Source organism: Bos javanicus, chromosome 9 (genome assembly GCF_032452875.1).
Source record: "Bos javanicus breed banteng chromosome 9, ARS-OSU_banteng_1.0, whole genome shotgun sequence".
In the NCBI taxonomy this organism is placed as follows: domain Eukaryota; kingdom Metazoa; phylum Chordata; class Mammalia; order Artiodactyla; family Bovidae; genus Bos; species Bos javanicus.
In genome coordinates this window covers 75,019,558-75,044,512 of record NC_083876.1, presented here as the reverse complement: position 1 = coordinate 75,044,512, position 24,955 = coordinate 75,019,558, and the positions used below count along the sequence as shown (strand labels likewise).

Genomic DNA, 24,955 nt, shown 5'->3' with positions numbered 1-24,955 from the left:
AGCTGTGAAATGATTCATTAAAAAAAATCTGTTCTTGTCTGCAATTACTGTTTGCAGAAACCTACAGATAATATACACATATAAACTTGTAAGACAGTTATTAAGTTCTTGTTTTTCAAAGTTAATGTAAAATAGTTTAGCACCTTAAAAATAGTAAAGTAATTCATAATAGAAGTACTACCTTGGAAATATTTGAGGGGGGGCTTGTCTAGTTTTCATTTTATTACTGCAATTAATACACACGTGATCACTTGTTTTTCAGTCACTAAGTCATGTGCAATTCATTGTGACCCCATGGACTGTAGCACACCAGGCTTCTCTGTCCTCCACTGTCTCCTGGAGTTTGCTCAAATTCTTGTCCATTGAGTTGGTGATGTTATTCAACCATCTCATCCTCTGTTGTCCCCCTCTCCTCCTGTCTCTAATCTTTCCCAGTATCGAGGTCTTTTCTAATAAGCTGGCTCTTTGCTTCAGGTGGCCAAAGTATTGATCTTCAGCTTCAGTCCTTCCAATGAATATTCAGGGTTGATTTCCTTTTGGATTGACTGGTTTAATCTCCTTGATGTCAAGGGACTCTTTTTTTTTTAAATTTTATTTTATTTTTAAACTTTACAATATTGTATTAGTTTTGCCAAATATCGAAATGAATCTGCCACAGGTATACCCGCATTCCCCATCCTGAACCCTCCTCCCAAGGGACTCTTAAGAGCCTTCTTCAAACCAAAGTTCGAAGGCATCGATTCTTTAGCACTCAGCCTTCTTTATGGTCCAACTCTCACATCTGCACATGACCACTGGAAAAACCATAGCTTTGACTATATGGACCTTTGTTGGCAAAGTGATGTTTCTGCTTTTTAATACACCATCTAGGTTTGTCAAAGCTTTCCTTCTGAAGAGCAAAAGTCTTTTAATTTCATAACTGCAGTTACTGTTCACAGTGATTTACTTACAAGACCCAGCAGTCTCTTCCTTCAATTAGGACAAGTCCTCTCAGTTCCAAGGCCCCTCACCAGATTGGCTGAGGCCTCTGTTGCAACTACTATATCACAGTTTAACCTCACTGCACCAACAGTGTTTCCCTAGCTCCCTGACCAGTATTGATCCTTGAAGCTCTTACCAATTAAACACTGCCCATAAATCTCTATTTCAGAGCTGTTTCCAGGGGACCCAACCAAAGACAGTTGGCCACAGAAATGATCCTAGGAATCAGACCCTAACTTGGGATTTTGGAGATAAGTTGTCTGCTGGCCAGCTGTTAATGAGGATCCCACAAAGGGTGGTATATGGAGCACTGATACTGAAAACTAGCACATCGTGAAAGTTAACTGGGATAAACTGAATGGGATAATGTGAAGGACAGTACACAGGCTCAGGCAGCTGAGAGGTTCCATGGACAGCATCCCTATTGTGCGCGCATGCTAAGTTACTTCAGTCATGTCCAACTCTTTGCAACCCTATGGACTGTAACCTGCCAAGTTCCTCTGTCCATGGGATTCTCCAGGCAAGAATACTGGAGTGGGTTGCCATGCCCTCCTTTAGGGGACCTTTCCAACCCAGGGATCGAACTCACATCTCCTGAAGCTCTTGCACTGCAGGCAAATTTTTTTTTTTTTTATCACTGAGCCTTCTGGGGAAGCCCATTATGAGGACTATGGAATAGGGAAAACCTGATTAATCCAGGGAGGTGACTGACTCCACTGCAGAAATGACTGGAGTTCAAGTAGGCTTTCAAAGGCTGTTGGAATGATCCATGGGGATGTAGTGGCTCTCACTAGAACCTTGTTTACTTAGGGAGCTGCCAAACCACCTTCTGAGTGATGAGAAGGAAGATGCACCCCCACTCGTTTGGTTGATGTCTGTAGAAACAGTCAGGTGATTTCCTTTTGGATGAAGATTTTCATCTCCATTTGAACACTAGAATGTGGGCTCCACTATAGCAGGGACTTTCCTTGTTGTGTCACTGCTGTGTCTCCAGCTCCTAAAACAGTGCTCAGTACTTTGAAGGTGGCACTCAATGAATATGGGTTGAATAGTTGAATAAATGCTTCAAAGGAAATACTCCTAATTGGAGTTCCTATATTCACACCATGACATGAATGATAAACGTGAGCATAGGCTTAAAGGGGGTGGGAGAGAAGCAATGAGGAAAGAGCCCGTAGCAACTCACCTACTTTATTCTACTTGTATGGGTCAGTAAGTATGGGAGGCAAGCAAGTAATGTCTGTGGAAGGAAAATCTGATTGGGACTGACTAAAGATGTACTTCTGAATCAAACCGTAACCTTGTGCTGTTAAGTATTTTCAGAATGAGAGCAATTGTCTTGTTTTGACATAAACTGGTTGTGCGTGCATGCTCAGTTGCTTCAATCATGTCCATCTCTTTGCGATCCCATGAACCATAGCCCACCAGGCTCCTCTGTCCATGCGAGCTTCCTCACCCAGGAATAAAACCTCCATCTCCTGCATTGCAAAGAGATTCTTTACTGCTGAGCCACTGGGGAAGCACCAAACTAGTCACTAAGCCTTGTTTTTAATTTCTCAGTTTTTTCAAATGGAACAATATTGGTGCTATCTTTGACTGGAATGTAAGCTAGCCATGAAACCCAAATGATTTCCAGGCCTTGCTTTCAGACCTGGGCCCCTGGAGGAGTCCTGACTCTTGCTGCTGCTGCTGCTGAATCACTTCAGTCGCGTCCGACTCTGGGTTGCCATTTCCTTCTCCAATGCATGAAAGTGAAAAGTGACAGTGAAGTCGTTCAATCGTGTCCGATTCTTCGTGACTGAAACATAAATGGCAGATGTGGTCCTTCTCCCAAGCACTGTATTGAGGCTGAGACTACAGCTGAGAGGGGCACTTGAGATCATTCATCTCTTCTAAACCTTTCTGTGCTGCTCAGAACCGAAAATCAATTTTATGTAGGAGCAGTAAGTGATCCCATATTGAGGAGGCCTTTACAGGTGAGTCCGCGCCCTCTGTCAGGGTCATAAACCAGGACATTGCATATTCATACACAAAGACCAGCGGGACGCCCAGACTCAAGCATTTGGGAAACAGCGACATCCAGTGGCTGGCCGGCTGCATATCCGATGTGCGGTGCACCCTGAGCGTGAAAGATGGGGTTCACTCTTTACTCCAGAGGCTGACTTCTGCTTTTGTCTTTCCAAGCCTCCCAACCATCTGAGATTCCAAAAAGGTTATGATTTCAGACCAACCAGGTTCTAACCAATAATATTTATCCTTCCACATATTCTAGGGTTTTTTACTTTCAGAATCAGCACTCATCTCTTCCTAGAGTTGCAATGTCTTAAACTGCATCATAAAAATGAATAAATGTTCAACCCTTGAGAAAATGTAAAATTCTAAGATTACATTTTTTCCTTTGTTTTGAAAATAAATAAACTTTGTTATTCATTTAACAAATTTTTTTTTTTGTGAAGCTACTAGGTGCCAAGCCATGAGTACAAGAGGAATCCTTTCCCTCTTGGGGAATACAGACAGTAATGTACACAAACATGTACACACACATATGGCGATCCCATAATGTCCGGTCATGGTAAATGCTAAAAAGAAAAATGAAACAAGATAAGCACATAGATTTTGACAGGAGAATTGCTGCTATTTTTGCATTGTGGTCATACAAGATCTCTGAGGACATTTTAGCTGAAACATGAATTGAAGGGTCAGACCATGTATATATCAAGGGAAGTACAGTCCAAACATAGAAAACAGGCAAATAATAAAAAGGAGCCATTGTGCAAAATCTATACACAGAGGAAATTTTAAATGGTGTCAGTGTTGATAAAAGTAATTATATATAAAAGCAATTTTAATTCTATTTTTAAAGATGAAAAGCCTCTGAGCCTAAGCTCAACTTTTGTATTTTATACAGGAGAGTACAACAGTTAATTACAGTCGATCTTTGAATCCTAATTCAAAGCCAATTCAGACCCAAAGTAAAACACTGTCATATAATAACAAATGGCACTATTTAAAATCATTATTTCAAGGTAGAGGCAAAGAGTCAGGAAAGTAGAGAGTCACATGCTTCATTCAGTCTCCTACTTAAAGTGAGTTTAACAGGCAAAATATAACTCAGACCTCCCAGGGCCCCCAGCACCAGCTAAGGGTGTTTTACACACACACACAGAGTGGAGAAAGCTTTTTATCTTCATTATAGTATTTGACAAAGTATGATAAAGATACTTCGGAAAAGATACTTTTTTCTTTTTATTTCCTCTTTTTGAGGTATAATTTACACTTATCTGGACTTCCCTGGTGGCTCAGCTGGTAAAGAATCCTCCTGGAATGCAGGTGACCTGGGTTTGATCCCTGGGTTGGGAAGATCCCCTGAAGAATGGAACGGCTACCCGCTCTGGTATTTTGGCCTGGAGAATTCCACGGACTGTATAGTTCATGGGTTGCAAAGAGTCACACACAACTGAGAGAATTTCACTTCACTTACACTTATCTTAAAGGGTACAGCTTGCTTAATTTTTACACATTTGAGTTTTTACATTTGTAAAAGTTTAACCACCACTGAGATCAAGATATAAAACATTCTCAGCTCCTCAGATGTCTTTGTCCCCTTCTAGCTTACCCCCAAAAGGTAACCAGTATTTTTGTTTCTCTCATTATATACTTATTTAGTCAGTTGTTTTAACTTCTTAAATCACATAGCACATGCTCTTTTTGCGTCCGGATTCTTCTGTTCAATAATCACCTGTGAGGTTCATTCATGGGGCTACATGTAGCTGTAATCCATTTTTTTAATCATCGTTGTCTAATATTCCATCGTATGGTTATGGTACAGTTTATATGTTCTATTGTTAACAAACTTTTGGATTATTTCTTGTTTTTGTGGGGTTAGTATGAAGAAATCTATTATTAACATTATTGTACATGTATTTGGGTGAAAACAAGCATTCAGTTTTGTTGAGTTTCTATCTAGGGTTAAAATCACTGATTCAGAAACTGGGCCAGCTACCTAATTTGCAAGGCTCAATGCAAAATGAAAACGCAAAGCCTCTTGTTCAAAAAGTAGAGAAACATGCTATTAAAGATACTACAATGTAAAGCTTTTTCCTTTTTCCCAAGTCTCTCTCAACTTGTCATGGTGTTCTTTTATTTGCTATTTAGTAAGTAAAAAAATTAAAATGCTTACATTTTGACATATATTTTACTGTTTACCTTTATATTGGGCAATGGCTGTTTCAAGTGCAAATATTAAAGCATTTAAGCTGCAGACAGGATCACTGAAATAGCACAATTCATTTTTCATAGCTTGTACATGCATACACATCTCATTCTTAACAGAACAGTGAATGTGCTTCCTGGAACAAAGGTAAATATTTTTGCTTTGCTTCTTGGTACTTGCCCAATACTTTCTACCCTTGGTTTACTGTTGAGAAAGCAGGATCAAAAGGAAAAAGAACTATAGGTTGCCCTATCTTTCCTTTCCTTCCATGTTATCATTGCTAGCATATGCATTTGGCTAATGCAAGGAAATAACATGAGTAGGTAAGAATATGGTAGAATTCTTTGTTTTTGTGTTTCTTAAAATAGCATTGTGTTCTTTCTTTTCAATGCAAGATCTGGTTCTAGCAGACCTGGGGCTTCTCAGGGCTGTCAGCATCCCCCACTTATCTTGTATTCCTTTGAGCTTCATTAAAGTCCCAGGCACTGGGGTTCCACAAGAATACTGTGGTCATAGGCATGGTGAGTGCTCTCCACGACAAGGGTCCCAAGGAACAGCACAGACACGCAAACTATACTTCCCTCCCTGCTCAGGACCATGCCCAACAGCAGAGGTCCCCAACCTTTTTGGCATCAGGGACTGATTCCTGAAAGACAATTTTTGTACAAACTGGGGGTGGGGGATGATTTGAGGATGATCCTCATAAGGAGCTTGCAACCAAGATCCCTCACAAGCTCAATTCACAGTGGGGTTCGAGCTCCTAGAAGAATCTAATGCCTTTCCCTGAAGATTTGAGGATGATCCTCATAAGGAGCTTGCAACCAAGATCCCTCACAAGCTCAGCTCACAGTGGGGTTCGAGCTCCTAAAAGAATCTAATGCCTTTCCCTGATGACCTGTGATGTTGAGAAGTCTATTATTTATTTTGATATCTTCTTTTGGCTTCCCTGATTGCTTAGTTGGTAAAGAATCTCTCTGCAATGCAGGAGACACCAGTTCGATTCCTGGATCGGGAAGATCTGCTGGAGAAGGGATAGGCTACCCACTCCAGTATTCTTGGGTTTCCCTGGTGGCTCAGCTGGTAAAGAATCTGCCTGCAATACGGGAGACCTGGGTTTGATCCCGGTTTGGAAGATCCCCTGGAGAAGGGAAAGCTATGCACTCCAGTTTTCTGGCCTAGAGAATTCCGTGGACTGTATAGTCCATGGGGTCACAAAGAGTCCAACATGACTGAGAGACTTTCACTTTCACTCTAGTGAAGAACCTGTTAAAACTTTTGCCCATTTTACAGTGGATTGCCTGTCTTTTTCACAGCCATATGTGGGTGTTATTCATATTTTCTGCATTATTTTGATGTATGTATTTACTGCTAGTATCTTCTGCCCTGTACTTACCATTTCATTCTCTTAACAGTGTTGTTGCGGTTTTTTTTGTCATAAGTCACAATATCTTTGTGTAAGTTGCTCAGTTTTGTTCTTCTTCAAGGTTATCTTGACTATTCTAAGCCTTTTTGAAATAAAAACTCTGAAATGACCTCTGTGCTAATCTAGCATTTTCAAAAGTCTTCAGATTTAAATTCCTTAAATTACCCAGCAGAGGGTACTATACTACAACCAAGAAAAGGCGGTCTAAATCTGGATTTGGAGGAAAGAGGTTTATTACTGCTGTGCTTTTGTCTTTCCATACCAGAAAAGAAGAATCTTTAGTTTTGTTTTGCATAGTCTGGCTAATTAGCATGCCTGGCAGATGCAACTACCAGCTGAATTATTATACCAACAGTTGTTGCATTGAGAACTTTTTTGATGATCATGAATGAAAGGTCATTCAACATTTGCAAGGACTTTCATCTTCTTTATTACCACCATTCTTTATGGTACTGACTGGAGTAACTTTTGTGGCTTTTTATAAACCCTTCCAGAAGTCATTGTTTCTGTTAAGAGTATGGTTTCCATTTTTCAACCTCAAAATAGAAAAGATGACCCCCCAAATTATTATAAATCCTTTAATTAAAAGTGTTCTTTGAGACAAATATATGGTATCACATATAGGTAGAGTCTAAAATATAATACAAATGAACTTATTTACAAAATGAAAACAGACTCACAGACATAGAAAACAAACTTATGATTACAAAAGGAGAAAGAGGATGGGGGAGGGATAAATTAGGAGATTGGGATTAGTAGATACAAACTATTATATATAAAGTAGATAAACAACAAGCTCCTACTATATATATATAGCATAGGGAACTGTCTTATAATAAACTATGATGGAAAAGAATATGAAAAAGAATATATATCCCCTTTGTCACTTATCAAGTGTCTATAAATGCTGGACTCTATACCTTGTTTTACTAAGCTTCACTTTATTGTGCTTTGAAAATATTGCATTTTTACAAATTGAAGCTATGTGGCAACCTTGCTTTGAGCAAGCCATTTTTTCAACACCATTTGCTCACTTGTTCTCTCTGTGTCAAATTTTGGTAATTCTAGCAATATCAGACTGGCTCATCATTATTATATTTGTTATGGTGATCTGTGACCAGTGATATTTGATATTATCACTGTAATTGTTTTGGGGAGCCATGAGTTGCACCCATATAAAATTTAATCGATAAACATCTGTATTCTGACTGCTCCACCAATCACTGTTCTACTGAGGGTAAAACACGACCAAACAGCATTGTATGCAACAGAGAAATCATTCATGAAAGGAAAAGTCAATCAATGCAGCAAAGTTTACTGTAGTCTTATTTTAAGAAATTGTCACAGCCACCCCAACCTTCAACAACCACCACCCTAATCAGTCATCAGCCATCAAGACTGAGAAAAGACCCTCCATCAGCAAAATGATTATGACTCACTGAAGACTCAGATGATGGTTAGCATTTTTCAGCAATTAAGTATTTTTTTAAAGGTTTGTACATAACTTCCCTCATGGCCAGATGGTAAAGAGTTTGTAACACAGGAGATCCAGGTTCAGTCCCTGGGTTGGGAAGATCCCCTGGAAAAGGGCATGGTTACCTAATCCAATATTCTTACCTGGAAAATTCCATGGACAAAGAGCCTGGCGGGCTCTAGAGTGCTCAGGCTTTAGTAGCTGTGCCACGGGCCAGCTTAGTTGCTTCTCATCATGTGGGATCTTGCCAGATAAGGGATCAGATTTGTATCTCCTACATTAGCAGGTGGATTCTTTACCACTGAGCCACCAGAGAAGTCCCTAAAAAGGTTAGTTATTTTGCTTTTTTAATGTGGTATTGGTGAAAAAAAGACAAATATCAGTGGGAAGAATAGAGATTCGGAAATAGACCGATACATATATGGTCAATAGACTCAGGAAAATGGCTAAAGCAGTTCAGTGTGCACCAAAAATCTTTTAGCAAATCTGTTTTTAGCAAAACAGAACGTCTTATGGGGAAAAGAATTAATCTCTACTTTTTCCTTATATTAAGCACAAAAAAATAACTTACAATGTATTTAATTACAAAATCTTTGTTCAAACACACAAAAATTTCTTAGATAGAGCATCAAAACACAATGATAAAAAGAAAAAAATGAAAAACTAGACTAACAAAATTTGAAACTTTTGCTCTAGCAGACATCATTTTAAAAATTATAAGGTTTCATGAACTGGAAGAAAATATTTGCAACAAATATGCCTGACAAAAAGCTTATATCCAAAATACATTAAAAAAACTCCTACAATTTCATAATAAGACATAAGCCAAATGTCCATCAACAGGAGGATGGATAAGTGAGATAAAGTATTCACACAATGGCATGTCAGGGAAACAATGCTCCACGAATATTTTCACATTTCTGGATAGTTTGTCTTCAAACAAAATTGGCACACCATAGAACATTTCTTCTTCTCCAGACTCACAGTGCTCCTCACATGACAAGGGTGTTAGACCTGGAGCCATATGTTCCCATCCAAAGGATAATAAAACTTATCTCCCCCAGAGCCAAATGATTGCAGGCCAGGGTAGGGACTTTCCCCTTTTACTTTCCTGAGACAATTTGTTTACTTTCCCAAGTGTTTGTTCACATTGGGAAGATAAGGGTTTTTTTTTTTTTCCCTTTTTCAGAAAGGTAGGCAGCAGTTAGTGAAAGTGAAGTCATTAAGCCATATATACTCTATTTGAACTTCCAGACTCATAATCTAGGACTTCCTATCCTCTTTCTCATGCATAGGATATCTACCTGGCTCTCCTCACACCATCTCAGAAGAGAGAGAAGAATAGAGCATGGAAAATGGATACAGTTATGCTATCTGTGGTGCTTCCCTGGTGGCTCAGTAGTAAAAAATCTGCTTGCCAATGCAGGAGACGTGGGTTTGATCCCTGTGTCGGGAAGATCCTCTGGAGAAGGAAACGGCACTCTCGTATTCTTGCCTGAGAAATCCCATGGACAGAGGAGCCTGGCGGGCTACAGTCCATGGGGTCAACAAAGAGTTGGACATGACTTAGCAAATAAATGCTCTCACCTGGAAAAATCCCATGGACGGAGGAGCCTGGTAGGCTGCAGTCCATGGGGTCACTACGAATTGGACACGACTGAGCGACTTCACTTTCACTTTTCACTTTCATGCATTGGAGAAGGACATGGCAACCCACTCCAGTGTTCTTGCCTGGAGAATCCCAGGGACGGCGGAGCCTGGTGGGCTGCCGTCTCTGGGGTTGCACTGAGTCGGACACGACTGAAGCGACTTAGCAGCAGAAGCAGCAGCAACTAAATGACAAACAACAGTAATAGCAATTCTGATCTCTGCCCTAGAAACTTTTTGCTTTTGGCACAGAAATGAACAAATGCAGATATTAAAAGCTTATCATGGAACACTTCCTAGCAATGAAAAAAGGATTAAAATTACTGATACATGTTATAACATGAATGAACCTCAAATGAACATTATGTGGAACAAAAGAAGACATACGCAAAAAAAAAGTACATACTGTCTGGTTCCATTAATAAGAAGGGCAAGAAGAGTAAAAACTAATCAAGTGTTGGGACTTCCCTGGTGGTCTAGTGGTTAAGAATCTGCTTTTCAATGTAAGGGACAAGGGTTCAATCCTTGGTCAGGAAACTAAGATCCCATGTACCTCAAGGCAACTAAACCCGTGCACCGCTCTCCAGAGCCTGTACTCCACAATGAAGATCTTGTGTGCCACAACTAAGACCCAATGCATCCGACCAAATAATCTTTTTAAACCTAATAAAATAGTAATGGAAGTCACCATAGTGACTATGTTAGAGGGATGTGAGAGGAGCATGTGGGAATTTTCTCTGTACTTGGTAACATAGTTGTGTATCCATGAAAAATTTAAGTGAATTTTTTGTACCTTATTTTACATATGTTATGACTTAATTTAAAAAGTTTTTTTTTTTTTTAAGTCTCCATCAGTTGTTTTGTGGGAGTTGGAAAGTGATTCTAAAAATTATTTGGAAATCCAAATGGGAAAAAAAAAATAGCCAAGGTACTTGAATAAGAACAAAGTACAAGGACTTGCTTTACTAGCAAAAAGATAATTTAAGTAGTGTGGAATCAGCACAGTAATAGACAAATAGACTAACAGAACAAGAGTATGGTCTATAAACAAACCCATTCATGGATGACAGTTTATGAAGAATTCTAAGAAAAGGATGATTTTTCAGTAAATAGTGCTGGGTCAGCTGGACTCTTAAACAATTAAACTTGAATCCTTACTTCACATCATATATAAAAATCAATTCCAGGTGGATCATAATTTGAAATGTGAAAAATTAAACAAAAAAAGATTCAGGAGAAAACTTAGAAGAATATTGTCATGACCTTGGATAACAGTTTTTAGAGGACAGAATAAAAACAAACCATAAAACAACTAATTGGTAAATTAGATTTGATTACATTTAAGAATTTCTTTTGTTACTCTCAAGAGTGAAAAGGCAAGCCACAAGAGGGAAAATATTTGCCACATATATAACAGCTAGAGGTGTCATATTTAGAAGATGTAACAAATTCCTTCAAAACAATTAAAAATGAAATTAAAAGACATGATTTAACAGAAAAAAAAATTGAAAAGAACTTAAGCAGATCCATGACACAAGAACTAGTATGTATTATCCAAGTGGCTAATAAATTTGCCAAAAAGTTCTTAACATCATTAATCATCAGAAAAATGGAAATGAAAACCATAATCACATAACTCTACATATCTTATAAAATGGCAAAAATTATGAAGCTGAAAATATCAAATATTAGAAAGAATGTGGAAAAAGAATTCTCATTATCCTGACAGGGGTGTGAATTGTGTAAATTCTTTAACTACTTCAGAAATCAATTTTGGTAGTAAGTTACTTAAGTTACAGAAGTTGAAATTAGGTCTGTCTTATCCAGCAATTACACTTCTGGGTATGTATTTGGCAGAAATATGCGCACCCAAGCAAGAGACACATACAAGAATGTTCAAAACAGTACTATTGCTAATAGTTCTGAACCAGAAACAACCTAAATGCCATCAAAAATAGAATGAATAAATAAATCATGGCATAGTCATCTGATAAATAACTTCTCAGCATGACAGTACAGCTACAGGCAGTAACACAGATAACTCTCATAGCCTAGTGTTAGTGAGAGAAGACAGAATACACCCTGTGTGATTTGGCAAAGAAGAGAACGGTTAGGACAGGGGTTTCTATCAGGTTAGAACTGTTCCATTTCCTGAATTGAGTGATGTTTACCAATGCTTTCACTTTGTAACTCACTGAGCTATAACATAGGACTAGAAAAGATCAGTTTTCATTCCAATCCCAAAGAAGGGCAATCCCAAAGAAGGGCAATGCCAAACAATGTTCAAACTATGGTACAACTGCACTCATCTCACACTCTAGAGAAGTAATGCTCAAAATTTTCCAAGCAAGGCTTCAACAGTACGTGAACCATGAACTTCCAGATGTTTGAGCTGGTTTTAGATAAGGCAGAGGAATCAGAGATCAAATTGCCAACATCTGTTGGATCATAGAAAAAGCAAGAGAGTTCCAGAAAAACATCTACTTCTGCTTTATTGATTATGCCAAGGTCTTTGACTGTGTGGATCACAACAAACTGTAGAAAACTCTTAAAGAGATGGGAATACCAGATCACCTTACCTGCCTCCTGAGAAATCTGTATGCAGGTCAGGAAGCAACAGTTAGAACTGGACGAGGAACAACAGTCTTGTTCCAAATTGGGAAAGGGGTACGTCTAGTCTGTATATTGTCACCCTGCTTATTTAACTTCTACACAGAATACATCATGCAAAATGCTGGGCTGGATGAAGCACAAGCTGGAATCAAGATTTCAAGGAGAAATATCAATAACCTCAGATATGACACCACCCTTATGGCAGAAAGTGAAGAAGAACTAAAGAGCCTGTTGATGAAGGTGAAAGAGGAGAGTGAAAAGTTGGCTTAAGAAAATGGCAATAGGAACATATATTATACTTTACACAATAACTACTTTAAATGTAAATGGACTAAATGTTCCAACCAAAAGACACAGACTGGCTGAATGGATACAAAAACAAGACCCATATATGTGCTCTTTACAAGAAACCCACTTCAGACCTCAAGACACATATAGACTGAAAGTGAGAGGCTGGAAAAATATATTCCATGCAAATGGGAAGCAAAAGAAAGCTGGAGTAGCAATCCTCATATCAGACAAAATAGACCTTAAAATAAAGAAGATTACAAGAGATAAGGAAGGACACTACATAATGATCAAGGGATCAATCCAAGAGGAAGACATAACAATTGTAACTATCTATGAACCCAACATAAGAGCACCTCAATACATAAGACAAATACTAACAGACATAAAAGGAGAAATTAACAGTAACACAACAATAGTAGGAGACTTCAACACCCCACTCACACCAATGGACAGATCACCAAAACAGAAAATTAATAACATAAGTCTTATATGATACATTAGATGAGATGGATCTCATTGATATCTTCAGGACATTCCATCCAAATGCAGAAGAATACACCTTCTTCTGAAGTTCACATGGAACATTCTCCAGGATAGACCACATCTTGGGTCACAAACCAAACCTCAGTAAATATAAGAAAATTGAAATTGTATCAAGCATCTTCTCCAACCACAATTCTATGAGACTAGATATCAGTTACAAGAAAAAAAAATGTAAAAAGCACAATCACATAGAGATTAAACAATACATTTCTAAATAACTAACAGCTTACTGAAGAAATCAAAAGGGAAATAAAAAAATTTCTAGAAACAAATGGCAATGAAAACATGACAACTCAAAACCTGTGGGATGCAGTGAAAGCAGTTCTAAGAGGGAAGTTTATAGCAATACAATACTACCTCAAGAAATAAGAAAATATTGAATAGACAACCTAACTTTACACCTAAAGCAATTGGAAAATGAAGAAGAAACAAAAAAAAAAAAAAAAAGAAGGAAAGAAATCATAAAGATCTGAGCAGAAATAAATGAAAAAGAAATGAAAGAAAAAATAGTAAAGATTAATGAAACTAAAAGCTGGTTCTTTGAGAAGATAAACAAAGTTGACAAACCTTTAACCAGACTCATCAAGAAAAAAAGAGAGAAGAATCCCTTAAAAAACTGGAAATAGAACTGCCTTACGAACCAGCAATCCCACTGCTGGGCATACACACTGAGGAAACCAGAAGTGAAAGAGACACGTATACCCCAATGTTCATCGCAGCACTGTTTATAATAGCCAGGACATGGAAGCAACCTAGATGTCCATCAGCAGATGAATGGATAAGAAAGCAGTGGTACATATACACAATGGAGTATTACTCAGCCATTAAAAAGAATACACTTGAATCGGTTCTAATGAGGTGGATGAAACTGGAGCCTATTATACAGAGTGAAGTAAGCCAGAAAGAAAAACACCAATACAGTATACTAATGCATATATATGGAATTTAGAAAGATGGTAACAATAACCCTGTGTTCGAGACAGCAAAAGAGACACTGATGTATAGAACAGTCTTTTGGACTCTGTTGGAGAGGGAGAGGGTGGGGAGATGTGGGAGAATGGCATTGGAACATGTATAATATCATGTATGAAACGAGTTGCCAGTCCAGGTTCGATGCATGATACTGGATGCTTGGGGCTGGTGCACTGGGACGACCCAGAGGGATGGTATGGGGAGGGAGGAGGGAGGAGGGTTCAGGATGGGGAACACATGTATACCTGTGGCAGATTCATTTCAATATTTGGCAAAACTAATACAATATTGTAAAGTTTAAAAAAAAAAGAAAAGAAAACAGCAAAACTAATGCAATGTTGTGAAGTTTAAAAATAAAATAAAATTAAAAAAAAAGAAAACAAACAAAAGAGAGAGAGAAGAATCAACTCAACAAAATTAGAAATGAAAAAGAAGAGGTTACAACAGACAATGCAGAAATACAAAGGATTACAAGAGACTATTACAAACAACTACATGGCAATAAAATGGATAACCTGGAAGAAATGGACAGATTCTTAGAAAAGTTCAATCTTCCAAAACTGAACAAGAAAAAAATAGAAACTATGAACAACCCAGTTACAAGCACTGAAATTGAAGCTGTGATCAAAAATCTCCCAAAAAACAAAAGCCCAGGACCAGATGGCTTCACAGGAGAATTCCATCAAACATTTAGAGAACTAATGCCTATCCTTCTAAAAGTCTTTCAAAAAATTGCAGAGGAAGGAACATTTCCAAACTCATTCTATGAGGCCACCATCACCCTGATACCAAAACCAGACAAAGACAACACACACAAAAAAGAAAACTACAGGCCAATATCACCGATGAACATAGATGCAAAAACTCTCATCAAAATTTTAGCAAACAGAATTCAGCAACACATCAAAAAGCTCATACACCATCATCAAGTTGGGTTTATTCCAGAGTTGCAAGGATCCTTCAGTATACGCAAATCAATCAATGTGGTACACCATATTAACAAATTGAAAGATAAAAACCAAATGATAATCTCAATAAATACAGAAAAATCCTTTGACAAAATTCAGCACCCATTTATGATTAAAACTCTTCAAAAAATGGGCATAGAAGGAACCTACCTCAACATAGTAAAGGCCATATATGATCAGCCTACGGCAAACATTATTCTCAATGGTGAAAAACTGAAAGCACTCCTCCCCCTAAGTTCAAGAATAAGACAAGGGTGTCCACTTTCACCACTATTATTCAACATAGTTCTGGAAGTCCTAGCTACAGCAACCAGAGAAGAAAATGAAATAAAAGGAATCCAGATCGGAAAAGAAGAAGTAAAGCTCTCACTCTTTCAGATGATACTGTACATGGAAAATCCTAAAGATAGTATCAGAAAATTACTAGAGCTAATTAGTGAATTTAGCAAAGTTGCAGGATACAAAATCAATACACAGAAATCACTTGCATATCTATCTACTAGCAATGACAAATCAGAAAGAGAAATTAAGGAGTCAATCCCATTCACCACTGCAACAAAAAGAATTAAATATCTGGGAATAAACTTACCTAAGGAGATAAAAGAACTATATACAGAAAATTATAAGACATTGATGAAAGAAATCCAAGACGACATAAACAGATGGGAGAGATATTCCATGTTCCTGAGTAGGAAGAATCAATATGACTATACTGCCAAATGCAATGTACAGATTCAATGTGATCCCTATCAAATCACCAATGGCATTTTTCACAGAACTAGGACAAAAAATTTCACAATTCATATGGAAACACAAAAGACCCCAAATAGCCAAAGCAGTCTTGAGAAAGAAGAATGGAACTGGAGGAATCAACCTTCCTGCCTTCAGATTATACTACAAAGTTCCAGTCATCAAGACAGTATGGTGCTGGCACAAAAACAGAAATATAAACTGATGGAACAAGATAGAAAGCCCAGAAATAAACCCATGCACCTATGGATACCTTATTTTTGACAAATGAGGCAAGAATATACACTAGGGTAAAGACAGCCTCTTCAATAAATGGTGCTAGGAAAACTGGACAGCAACATGTAAAGGAATGAAATTAGAACACTTCCTAACACCATACACAAAGATAAACTCAAAATGGATTAAAGACCTAAATGTAAGACCAGAAACTATAAAACTCTTTGAGGAAAACAGAGGCAGAATACTCAATGACATAAATCAATGCAAGATCCTCTACTCCTCCTGGAGTAATGGAAATAAAAAACAAAAGTAGACAAGTGGAGCTTGATTAAACTTAAAAGCTTTTGCACAGCAAAGGAAACTATAAGCAAGGTGAAAAGACAACCCTCAGGATGGGAGAAAATAATAGCCAATGAAACAACTGACAAAGGTTCATTTCTAAAATATACAGGCAGCTCATACAACTCAAGACTAGAAAGACAAACAACCCAATCAAATAGTAGGAACAGACCTAAACAGACATTTCTCCAAAGAAGACATACAGATGGCTAACAAACACATGAAAAGATGCTCAACATCGCTCATTATTAGGGAAATGCAAATCAAAACTACAATGAGATATCACCTCACACCAGTCAGAATAGCTACCATCAAAAAATCAACAAACAATAAATGCTGGAGAGGATGTGGAGAAAAGGGAATGTTCTTGCACTGTTTTGGGGAATATAAACTGATACAGCCACTGGAAGACAGTATGGAGATTCCTTAGAAAACTAGGAATAAAGCCACCATATGACCCAGCAATCCCACTCCTAGGCATATACTCTGAGGAAACTAAAATCGAAAAAGACACATGTATCCCATTGTTCACTGCAGCACTATTTACAATAGCTAGAACATGGAAGTAACCTTAATGTCCATCGACAGATGAATGGATAAAGAAGTTGTGGTGCATATACACAATGGAATATTACTCAGCCATAAAAAGGAACAGATCTGAGTCAGTTCTAATGAGGTGGATGAACCCAGAGCCTATTATACAGAGTAAAGTAAGTCAGAAAGAGAAAGATAAATATTATATTCTAATGCATATATACAGAATCTAGAAAAATGGTGCTGAAGAGTTTATTTGCAGGACAGCAATGGAGAAACAGACATAGAGAACAGACTTATGAACATGCAGAGAGAGGAGGAGAGGGTGAGATGCATGGAGAGAGTGACATGGAAACTTACATTACCATGTGTAGAAAAGAAGCCAATGGGCATTTTCTGTGTATCTCAGGAAACTCAAACAGGGGCTCTGTATCAACCTAGAATGGTGGGATGGAGGAGGGAGATGGGAGGGAGGTTCAAAAGGGAGGGGATATATGTATACCTATGGGTGACTCATGTTGGTGTTTGACAGAAAACAACAAAATTCTGTAAAGTAATTATCCTTCAATTAAAAAATAAATAAATTCACAATATATATATATAAAGGGGAAAAAAAGTTGGCTTAAAACTTAACACTTAGTTTTAAACTAAGTTTTAAACTTAAAACTCAACACTCAAAAAACTATGATCGTGGTATCCAGTCCCACCCCTTGAAGGCAAATAGATGGAGAAACAATGGAAGCAGTGACAGGCTTTATTTTGGAGGGCTCCAAAATTACTGCAGATGGTGACTGCATTCATGAAATTAAAAGACACTTGCTCCTTGGAAGAAAAGTTATGACCAGCCTAGACAGCATATTAAAAGGCAGAGACACTACATTTACCGACAAATGTCCATCTAGTCAAAGCTATGGTTTTTCCAGTAGTCATGTATGGATATGAGAGTTGGACTATAAAAAAAAAGCTAAGTGATGAAGGATTGATGTTTTGAACTGTGGTGTTGGAGAAGACTCTTGAGAGTCCCTTAGATTGCCAGGAGATCAAACCAGTCAATCCTAAAGGAAATCAGTCCTGAATATTTATTGGAAGGACTGATGCTGAAGCTGAAACTCCAATACTTTGGCCATGTGATGCAAAGAACTGACTTCTTGGAAAAGACCCTGATGTTGGGAAAGATTGAAGGCGGGAGGAGAAAGGGATGACAGAGGATAAAATGGTTAGATGACATCACTGACTCAAAGGACATGAGTTTGAGTAAGCTCCAGGAGCTGGTGATGGACAAGGAAGCCTGGCGTGCTGCAGTCCATGGGATTGCAAAGAGTCGGACATGACTGAGCAACTGAACTGAACTGAACTGAGCTGTAATAACTACATTTGTGCATTTTTCTGTGTACATATTAGTCTTCACAATTACAAAACATTTTTAAAATAAAGTAATTAACCTCTAATTAAAATAAATAAATTTAAATTAAAAAAAAAAGTGTGTACCACTTCTCAAAGGGGCTTCCCCAGTGGCTCAGCAGTAAAGAACCCACAAGGAACACAGGAGACACAGGAGACATGGGTTCAATCCCTGGGTCAGGAAGATCCCCTGGAGGTGGAAATGGCAATCCACTCCAGTATTCTTGCCTGGGAAATCTGGACAGAGAGGCCTGGAAGGCTACAGTCTATGGGGTTACAAGAGTCAGACATGACTTGGTGACTGAACACACAGGACACAATACCACTTCCCAAAATAAATACTGAAGAGTTGGGGGAAGATTTGATAAGATCCCATAGGATTTGAAACATTAGATATAATTTGGATTTAAGCAGACAGCATATCAAAAATTACTAGTGCCCCCATATAGCCACAGAGTAGTTCATTCAATGAAGAGAGCATGGCAGAGTAGCCTAAAAGGACTGTAGAAATCCTCTAAATACTGGATGCTTATTATTTCCCCAGAACTCTCCTTTTCTGCCACCACCCCCAACCCTTTTCAGAGAACTTTATCTTGCCACCCCTCATGTTCTAACTGCCACCTGTCCCCTAATATTCAGGTGTACTCCTGGAGCAGTAGCCTTATTACATTCTGATCCTGCCCTGTTCATGCTTGGGTGTGCAGGAATGGCATCTCTTTTCACTCACAGGGTAGTTTACACTAAGGAAATCAACTCATGCTGCATTTTCATAAATTAATAAGAATACATCTTACTATGTACGCTATTTCACAGTTCACCCCTCATGTGTATGTGATTCATTTTGTTATGTATTAATATAAGAGGCATACAAGGAAGTCATTAAAATACAGCCTTCGGAATTGCATTAACCAGGATTCAGATCCTTGTTCTATCCCTTTAAGTAAACCATCTGTACAAGCCTGTTTGCTCCTTTTGTAACTCGGGGTAACATAACCGATTCATAGAATTGTTTTAAGGACTAAAGAAAGCAGCAAATATAGACATTTTAGTTGGTACCTGGCTGACAATAAGAACACAGTAACTTCAGATGATGATGATGATATTACCCCTGGAAACTGTTTAGGAGTTAAACTGGAATAGGGAAAATTTATACTACCTGTTTGTAGTATTAATGTCCAGGCTGGGATGAGAAGGATTGGTTTATGACCTTTCTGAACAGAAAGCCCAGAAACTCATACATCAGGTTTCACAGAACTAAGATCCCAGTGTGATAAGTCATGGCAAGAAGAATTGTAATGTTTGAGGAGAAGAAAAATGTTGATCTGAATGTGTTGAGTCATTTCAAAAATCTGTGGAAGGATATACTAGAATTTATTTCAACCCGAGAGGTTTAGACTGGGAGGGACTCAGACTGTCTCTTACTGAAGTTCACAATAGTGAGAAGATGGTAGAATTTAAAGGTACTAAGGAAACGCCCTAAGGTGAATTCCAGGTCACAGCTAAAAGCAAAAGTCATGTCTGTCCTCTTTAATGCATGGGCAACAACTGAAGGCCTAGCAATTTCTCAGGTCACACTCATCCTGCAAAAGCCATAGGCAACTGAGGACAGAAATGTGAGTGTGTTCACAGGTATGAGACCGAAAAATTCTGACTTACTGTCTGATCAGTGCCCAGGAGAAGGTGAGGAGGAAGGGAGAGAGGGAGGGAGGCAAGGGCACACAGAAGATGGCTGGCTCACAAACAAGGGGCACCCACTTAAGAGTGGAAAGGACTACAGGTCTCAGGCACGCTCCCCATTCCTGCTTCCTAGAAGAAGGGAACAATAAACTGTTCCTGCTCAAGTTAAGGAGTGTTAGGGGACTATAGATCTCTGGGAACTATACTCAATATTCTGTGATGAACCATAATGGGAAAGAATATGAAAAAGTATATATGTAGAACTGAATCACTTTGCTGACAGCAGAAATTAACACAACATTGTAAATCAGCTATACATCAATTTAAAAAAAAAGGGGGGGGGGAGGGGTTGGGAGACAGGGAGGGAAAGTTATGTATATTTGCCTCAGCCCTTTTAGGGCCATGAACAATTCACACTGGAACCAAAACACACACAAGTCTTAAGGTTTAGATACTAAAAATGATTGACTCAAAATACTTCTGTGGCAAATATACATCATGTTTAATCCACCAGAATTGAAGTAATAATGATGGTGCTAGACTAATTTTTAATGGAAATATAGTTGATTTACAATATTGTGTTAATTTCAGATAGAGAAAAAAATAACTCAGTTATTTGTACACATATTTTTAGATTATTTTCCAAATAGACTACTACAAGATGTTGAATATAGTTCCCTGTACTCTACATTAAGTCTTAGCTGTTTATCTGTTTTATGTAGTTTGTATTTGTTAATCTCATTCTCATTGATCCATCCCTCCTTCCCTTTCCCCTTTGGTAACCATGTTAGTTTTTATGTCTGTAAGTCTGTTTCTGTTTTGTATATATATTTATTTGTATTATATTTTAGACTCTACATATAAGTGATAGCACATATTTGTCTTTGTCTCACTTACTTAGTAAATATTCTCTAGGTTCATCCATGTTGTTGCAAATGGCAATATTTCATTCTTTGCTATGGCTGAGTGACACTTTAGAGTGTGTGTGTGTATATCTAGTATTTAAAATCCAGAAAGGGACTTAACTGCTTTAGTGAAAGAAGTGAAAGTCATTCACTCGTGTCTGACTCTTTGTGACCCCATGGACTATATACAGTCCATGGAATTCTTCAGGCCAGAATACTGGAGTGGGCAGCATTTCCCTTCTCCAGGGGATCTTCCCAACCCAGGGATCGAACCCAGGTCTCCCGCACTGCAGGTGGATTCTTTACTGATTGAGCCACAAGGGAAGCCCTTTAAAATCCTATGGAATCTTATCTCATCAAATCTTCCTCCAACTCTTAAGGTTTTGTTTTGAGAAGTGGTATTGTGTGCACCCCACTCCAGTACTCTTGCCTGGAAAATCCCATGGATGGAGGAGCCTGCTAGGCTGCAGTACATGGGGTCGCCAAGAGTCGGACACGACTGAGCAACTTCACTTTCACTTTTAACTTTCATGCATTGGAGAAGGAAATGGCAACCCACTCCAGTGTTCTTGCCTGGAGAATCCCAGGGACGGGGGATCCTGGTGGGCTGCCGTCTATGGGGTCGCACAGAGTCGGACACGACTGAAGCGACTTAGCAGCAGCAGCATTGTGTGTTATGTGTTTAGTCCCTAAGTCATGTGGGTCTCTTTTGCCACCCCATGGACTGTAGACCACCAGACTCCTCTGTCCACGGGGATCTCCAGGCAAGAACACTGGAGTGGGTTGCCATGCCTCCTCCAGGGGATCTTCCGACCCAGGGATCAAACCCGCGTCTCATATTTCCTGCATTGGCAGGTGGGTTCTTTATCACTGGTGCTACCTGGGAAGCCCATTGATAACATAAAGCCACTGATAACATAAAATGTTGTCCTTCCTAGTGAAAGTGAGTGAAGTCGCTCAGTCGTGTCCGACTCTTTGCGACCCCGTGGACTGTAGCCCACCAGGCTCCTCCTTCCATGGGATTCTCCAGGCAAGAATACTGGAGTGGGTTGCCATTTCCTTCTCCAAACTCTTACCAAATCAATGAGTCCAGTTAGGAAAACAGAAAACACACTGCTTACTTTAACAGAAAGAATTTGCTACGAGGAACTGTTTAAACAGTCGGGAGGGAAGTTTTCCCTGCAGTAGTGACCTCCTTGGACTTCCCCAGTGGCACAGCGGTAAAGAACCTGCCTGCAGTGTGAGAGGTGGGTTCCATTGCTCGGTGGGGAAGATCCTGTGGAGAAGGAAATAGCAACCCCTCCAGAATTCTTGCCTGGAAAATCCTACGGACAGAAGAGCCTGGTGGGCTACAGTCCATGGGATTGCAAAAGAGAACCACACGACTTAGAGACGAAACAACAGTAACAAGTGACCTTGTTGGTTAGGGAGGTGGAAAGTCAAGGATTCTCGGAGCTGCTAGCCCGACGGGCTTAGAGGAGAAGTCGGACACTCCCCTGGCTCTGGCACCCAGCCCAGGCTCCGGCGGGACGCGGGTGGGGCTCCGCCGCAGCTCCGCCTCCCCGGGCACCCAGCCAATTGGAGCGCGGCGCGCAGCCTGAGCCCTGGCCCAGGGTGCGGAGGGGAGACCACGCTCCCAGCGCCCGCGGCCCGAGGGGGAGTCCCACGCTGACGGCTGCCTGCAAAGATGTGACCCAGCTCCGGCGCCCATGTGCGCCCCCGGACCCTCAGCGAGGGCGGCGGCCAGAGGAGCCCCGGCACCCGGCCTCCCGGCCCTGCTGTTCCTGCTGCTGGTGGCCGCGCCGACGGGACGGGCAGGTAGGAGTATCGCGCCCGGGGCCAGCCGACCGCCCAGCTCCGGCTGATTTCGTCCACCCCGCCTTTTGCTTTCAGGCGCGCGGAGCAGGAGGAGCTCAGGTCCGCGCGGGGAGCCAGGGAGCCCGGGAAGAAACGCCGCTGCCTCGCGTGCGCTGAGAACTTGCGAGGGTTGCGGGTGACGGTGAAGGCAGGTTGACGGTAGTCGCTCCGAGTGGACCCGCAGCTGGTAACTTGCGGTCGGCGACAGTGCCTTTGCACATTGCACTTGCCCCCACGTCGCAGGCTGTCGCCACCCCCGCCGCGGCCCCACGGACCAGCTGCCCTTTTACAGGGAGCACCCCAGGGAAAGAGGCGATGCCTGCACTTTAAAAAACCAAACTCCGGGAAAGAGTTGGGCTCGCAATGGACAGGAGCTAGAAAGGGGCAACGTTTCTAAAGTAAGATCCCTTTCCTGGGCAAGTCTTTTTTTTTTTTTTTTCCTTTGCAGTTTTGACCACGTACATGTAAATGCCCTTTGATTTTTCGGAAGTAACAAAACTTGGAACTGATCTGTGATACAGGTTTTTTTTCGTTTTGTTTTTAAGTTTTAACTTTACCAGCTGCAAGCCAGTAAATCAGAATGATTCATTAACTGATTTCTGTTTTCCTTCTGCATTTCTGGTGTACGAGAAAAAGAATGTTTTTAAAGCAAGGTACCTAGGATCCTCTCTTTTTTTTTTAATTTCAAACAACAAAGCTTGAAATACTGTGTTTTATGCAGATTTGGCCCAGGCCTCTATGTTTTTAACCCAGAACTGAACAATGACTGTGAATGCAAAAAGTTGCCCATGAAACTGTGGTGTCCTTAGTAATCAAAGAACAAGTTGCAAAAGTTCAGTATAATTAAAAGAAAAGCGTGCATATAGATCTTGGAGAGATTTTTGGACAATAGACATTATGCACAAAAAGCTTCTCTTTCTCTTCTAAATCCTGAAGTTACCAGAAATTGTCATTCTTTTCTCTTGTGATAAATATTCCTAGGTAAGCTGAATGGGAAGAGACTGCTCCTGACTTAGCCAGATACTGAGCTTCAACTAATTGACAGGAATTTGGTTGTTTCTATTTCTAATCAAATAAATAAAGCTTGCTTCTTAATTGTATTGGGAGGCTGACATTAGAAGGTAATAATATTCTTGGCTTCAAAGCAAAATTAGGGGGAAAAACAAAGAAACTCTCTCCTGACCCAGGTACTTTCTTGGCTCGTCTTAAAACATTCCTGTCCTCTTCTGGGCCTCAAGGCACACTGAGAGCTGATGGGAAAATCAGGTGAGAAGGTACATGTGTTTATGCGGATAGAGAGCTATCCCATCTTGTTGGTTCCACCACCATATCTGTTGAGCCATGTGAACTTTCTAAGAATTATGTGACATTGCCACATTCCAGTAGTAAAGGCTTTAACATTTCAAAAAATTTGGCACAAAAATTTGAAGTCACGCAACTCTGTGATTGGATTGGGCTGTACTACAATACCAAACATCCAAAGAGAAAGAAAAAAAATATTTCAATGTGGCATCAGCATTTTAGGAAAGTTCTTGGTATTTCATTTCAGGTCAACTTTTAAAGGAATTTGGAACATCTGTACCACACCCACAAGGCAGGAGGGACACAAACTCGACTCTATCAACTCTCCAGGGACAGAAGTTTCACTAAGAAATTCATCACTATGGTTTGGCAGTCTGGTCCTGTTGGCCTAATCCCATGTCTTATTCGTCACTGCAGATAAAGAATCCTGGTCAGCATAATATTAATGAGCATTTAAAGCCAGTAACAGAGAGTGGGAGGAGATAACTTGCCAAAGTCACGTATCTCCTCTCCTCAAACCCTTCAGAAACTTCCACTGCTGATAGAATCATTCTAAAGTCTCCTGTGTGGTCTTATGTGACCCCTCCTGCCAGTCTCTTCAGCCTCACTCACACCACTTAATTCCTACTATTGTGGACATTTTCCAGTTCCTAGAGCAAACCAAACTGTTTTGCATCACAGGGACTTCATACTTGCAATTCCTTGTGCTGGAATGTTCCAGCCCACTCTATCTCTGGCTAACTCCTGTTCAGACTTGACATCTCACCTCCAGTGTGCCTCCCTCAAGAAGAGCTTCCCAAAATCCCCAAAGAGGGAAAAAATAGAATTTATTGTGTCTATGAACAA

The 24,955-nt window shown here is 39.8% G+C and overlaps 1 protein-coding gene across 3 annotated transcripts in view; it reads left to right on the top strand.

Moving 5' to 3' along the window:
• The first annotated feature begins 22,518 nt into the window (after window positions 1–22,518).
• The window catches only part of IL20RA (interleukin 20 receptor subunit alpha), a 33,209-nt gene continuing 30,772 nt past the window's right edge, over window positions 22,519–24,955 (top strand). The window contains exon 1 of one of the 3 annotated variants that reach the window (XM_061428104.1): window positions 22,519–22,768. Coding sequence is in view for 1 of the 3 variants with exons in the window: in XM_061428099.1 (XP_061284083.1) it covers window positions 22,660–22,768 (109 nt within the window). In the remaining 2 variants the exon portion in view is untranslated. Of the gene's footprint in view, window positions 22,769–22,822; window positions 24,074–24,955 lie in introns of those variants that run through there. The other 2 variants (XM_061428099.1, XM_061428100.1) reach the window with 2 other exon arrangements.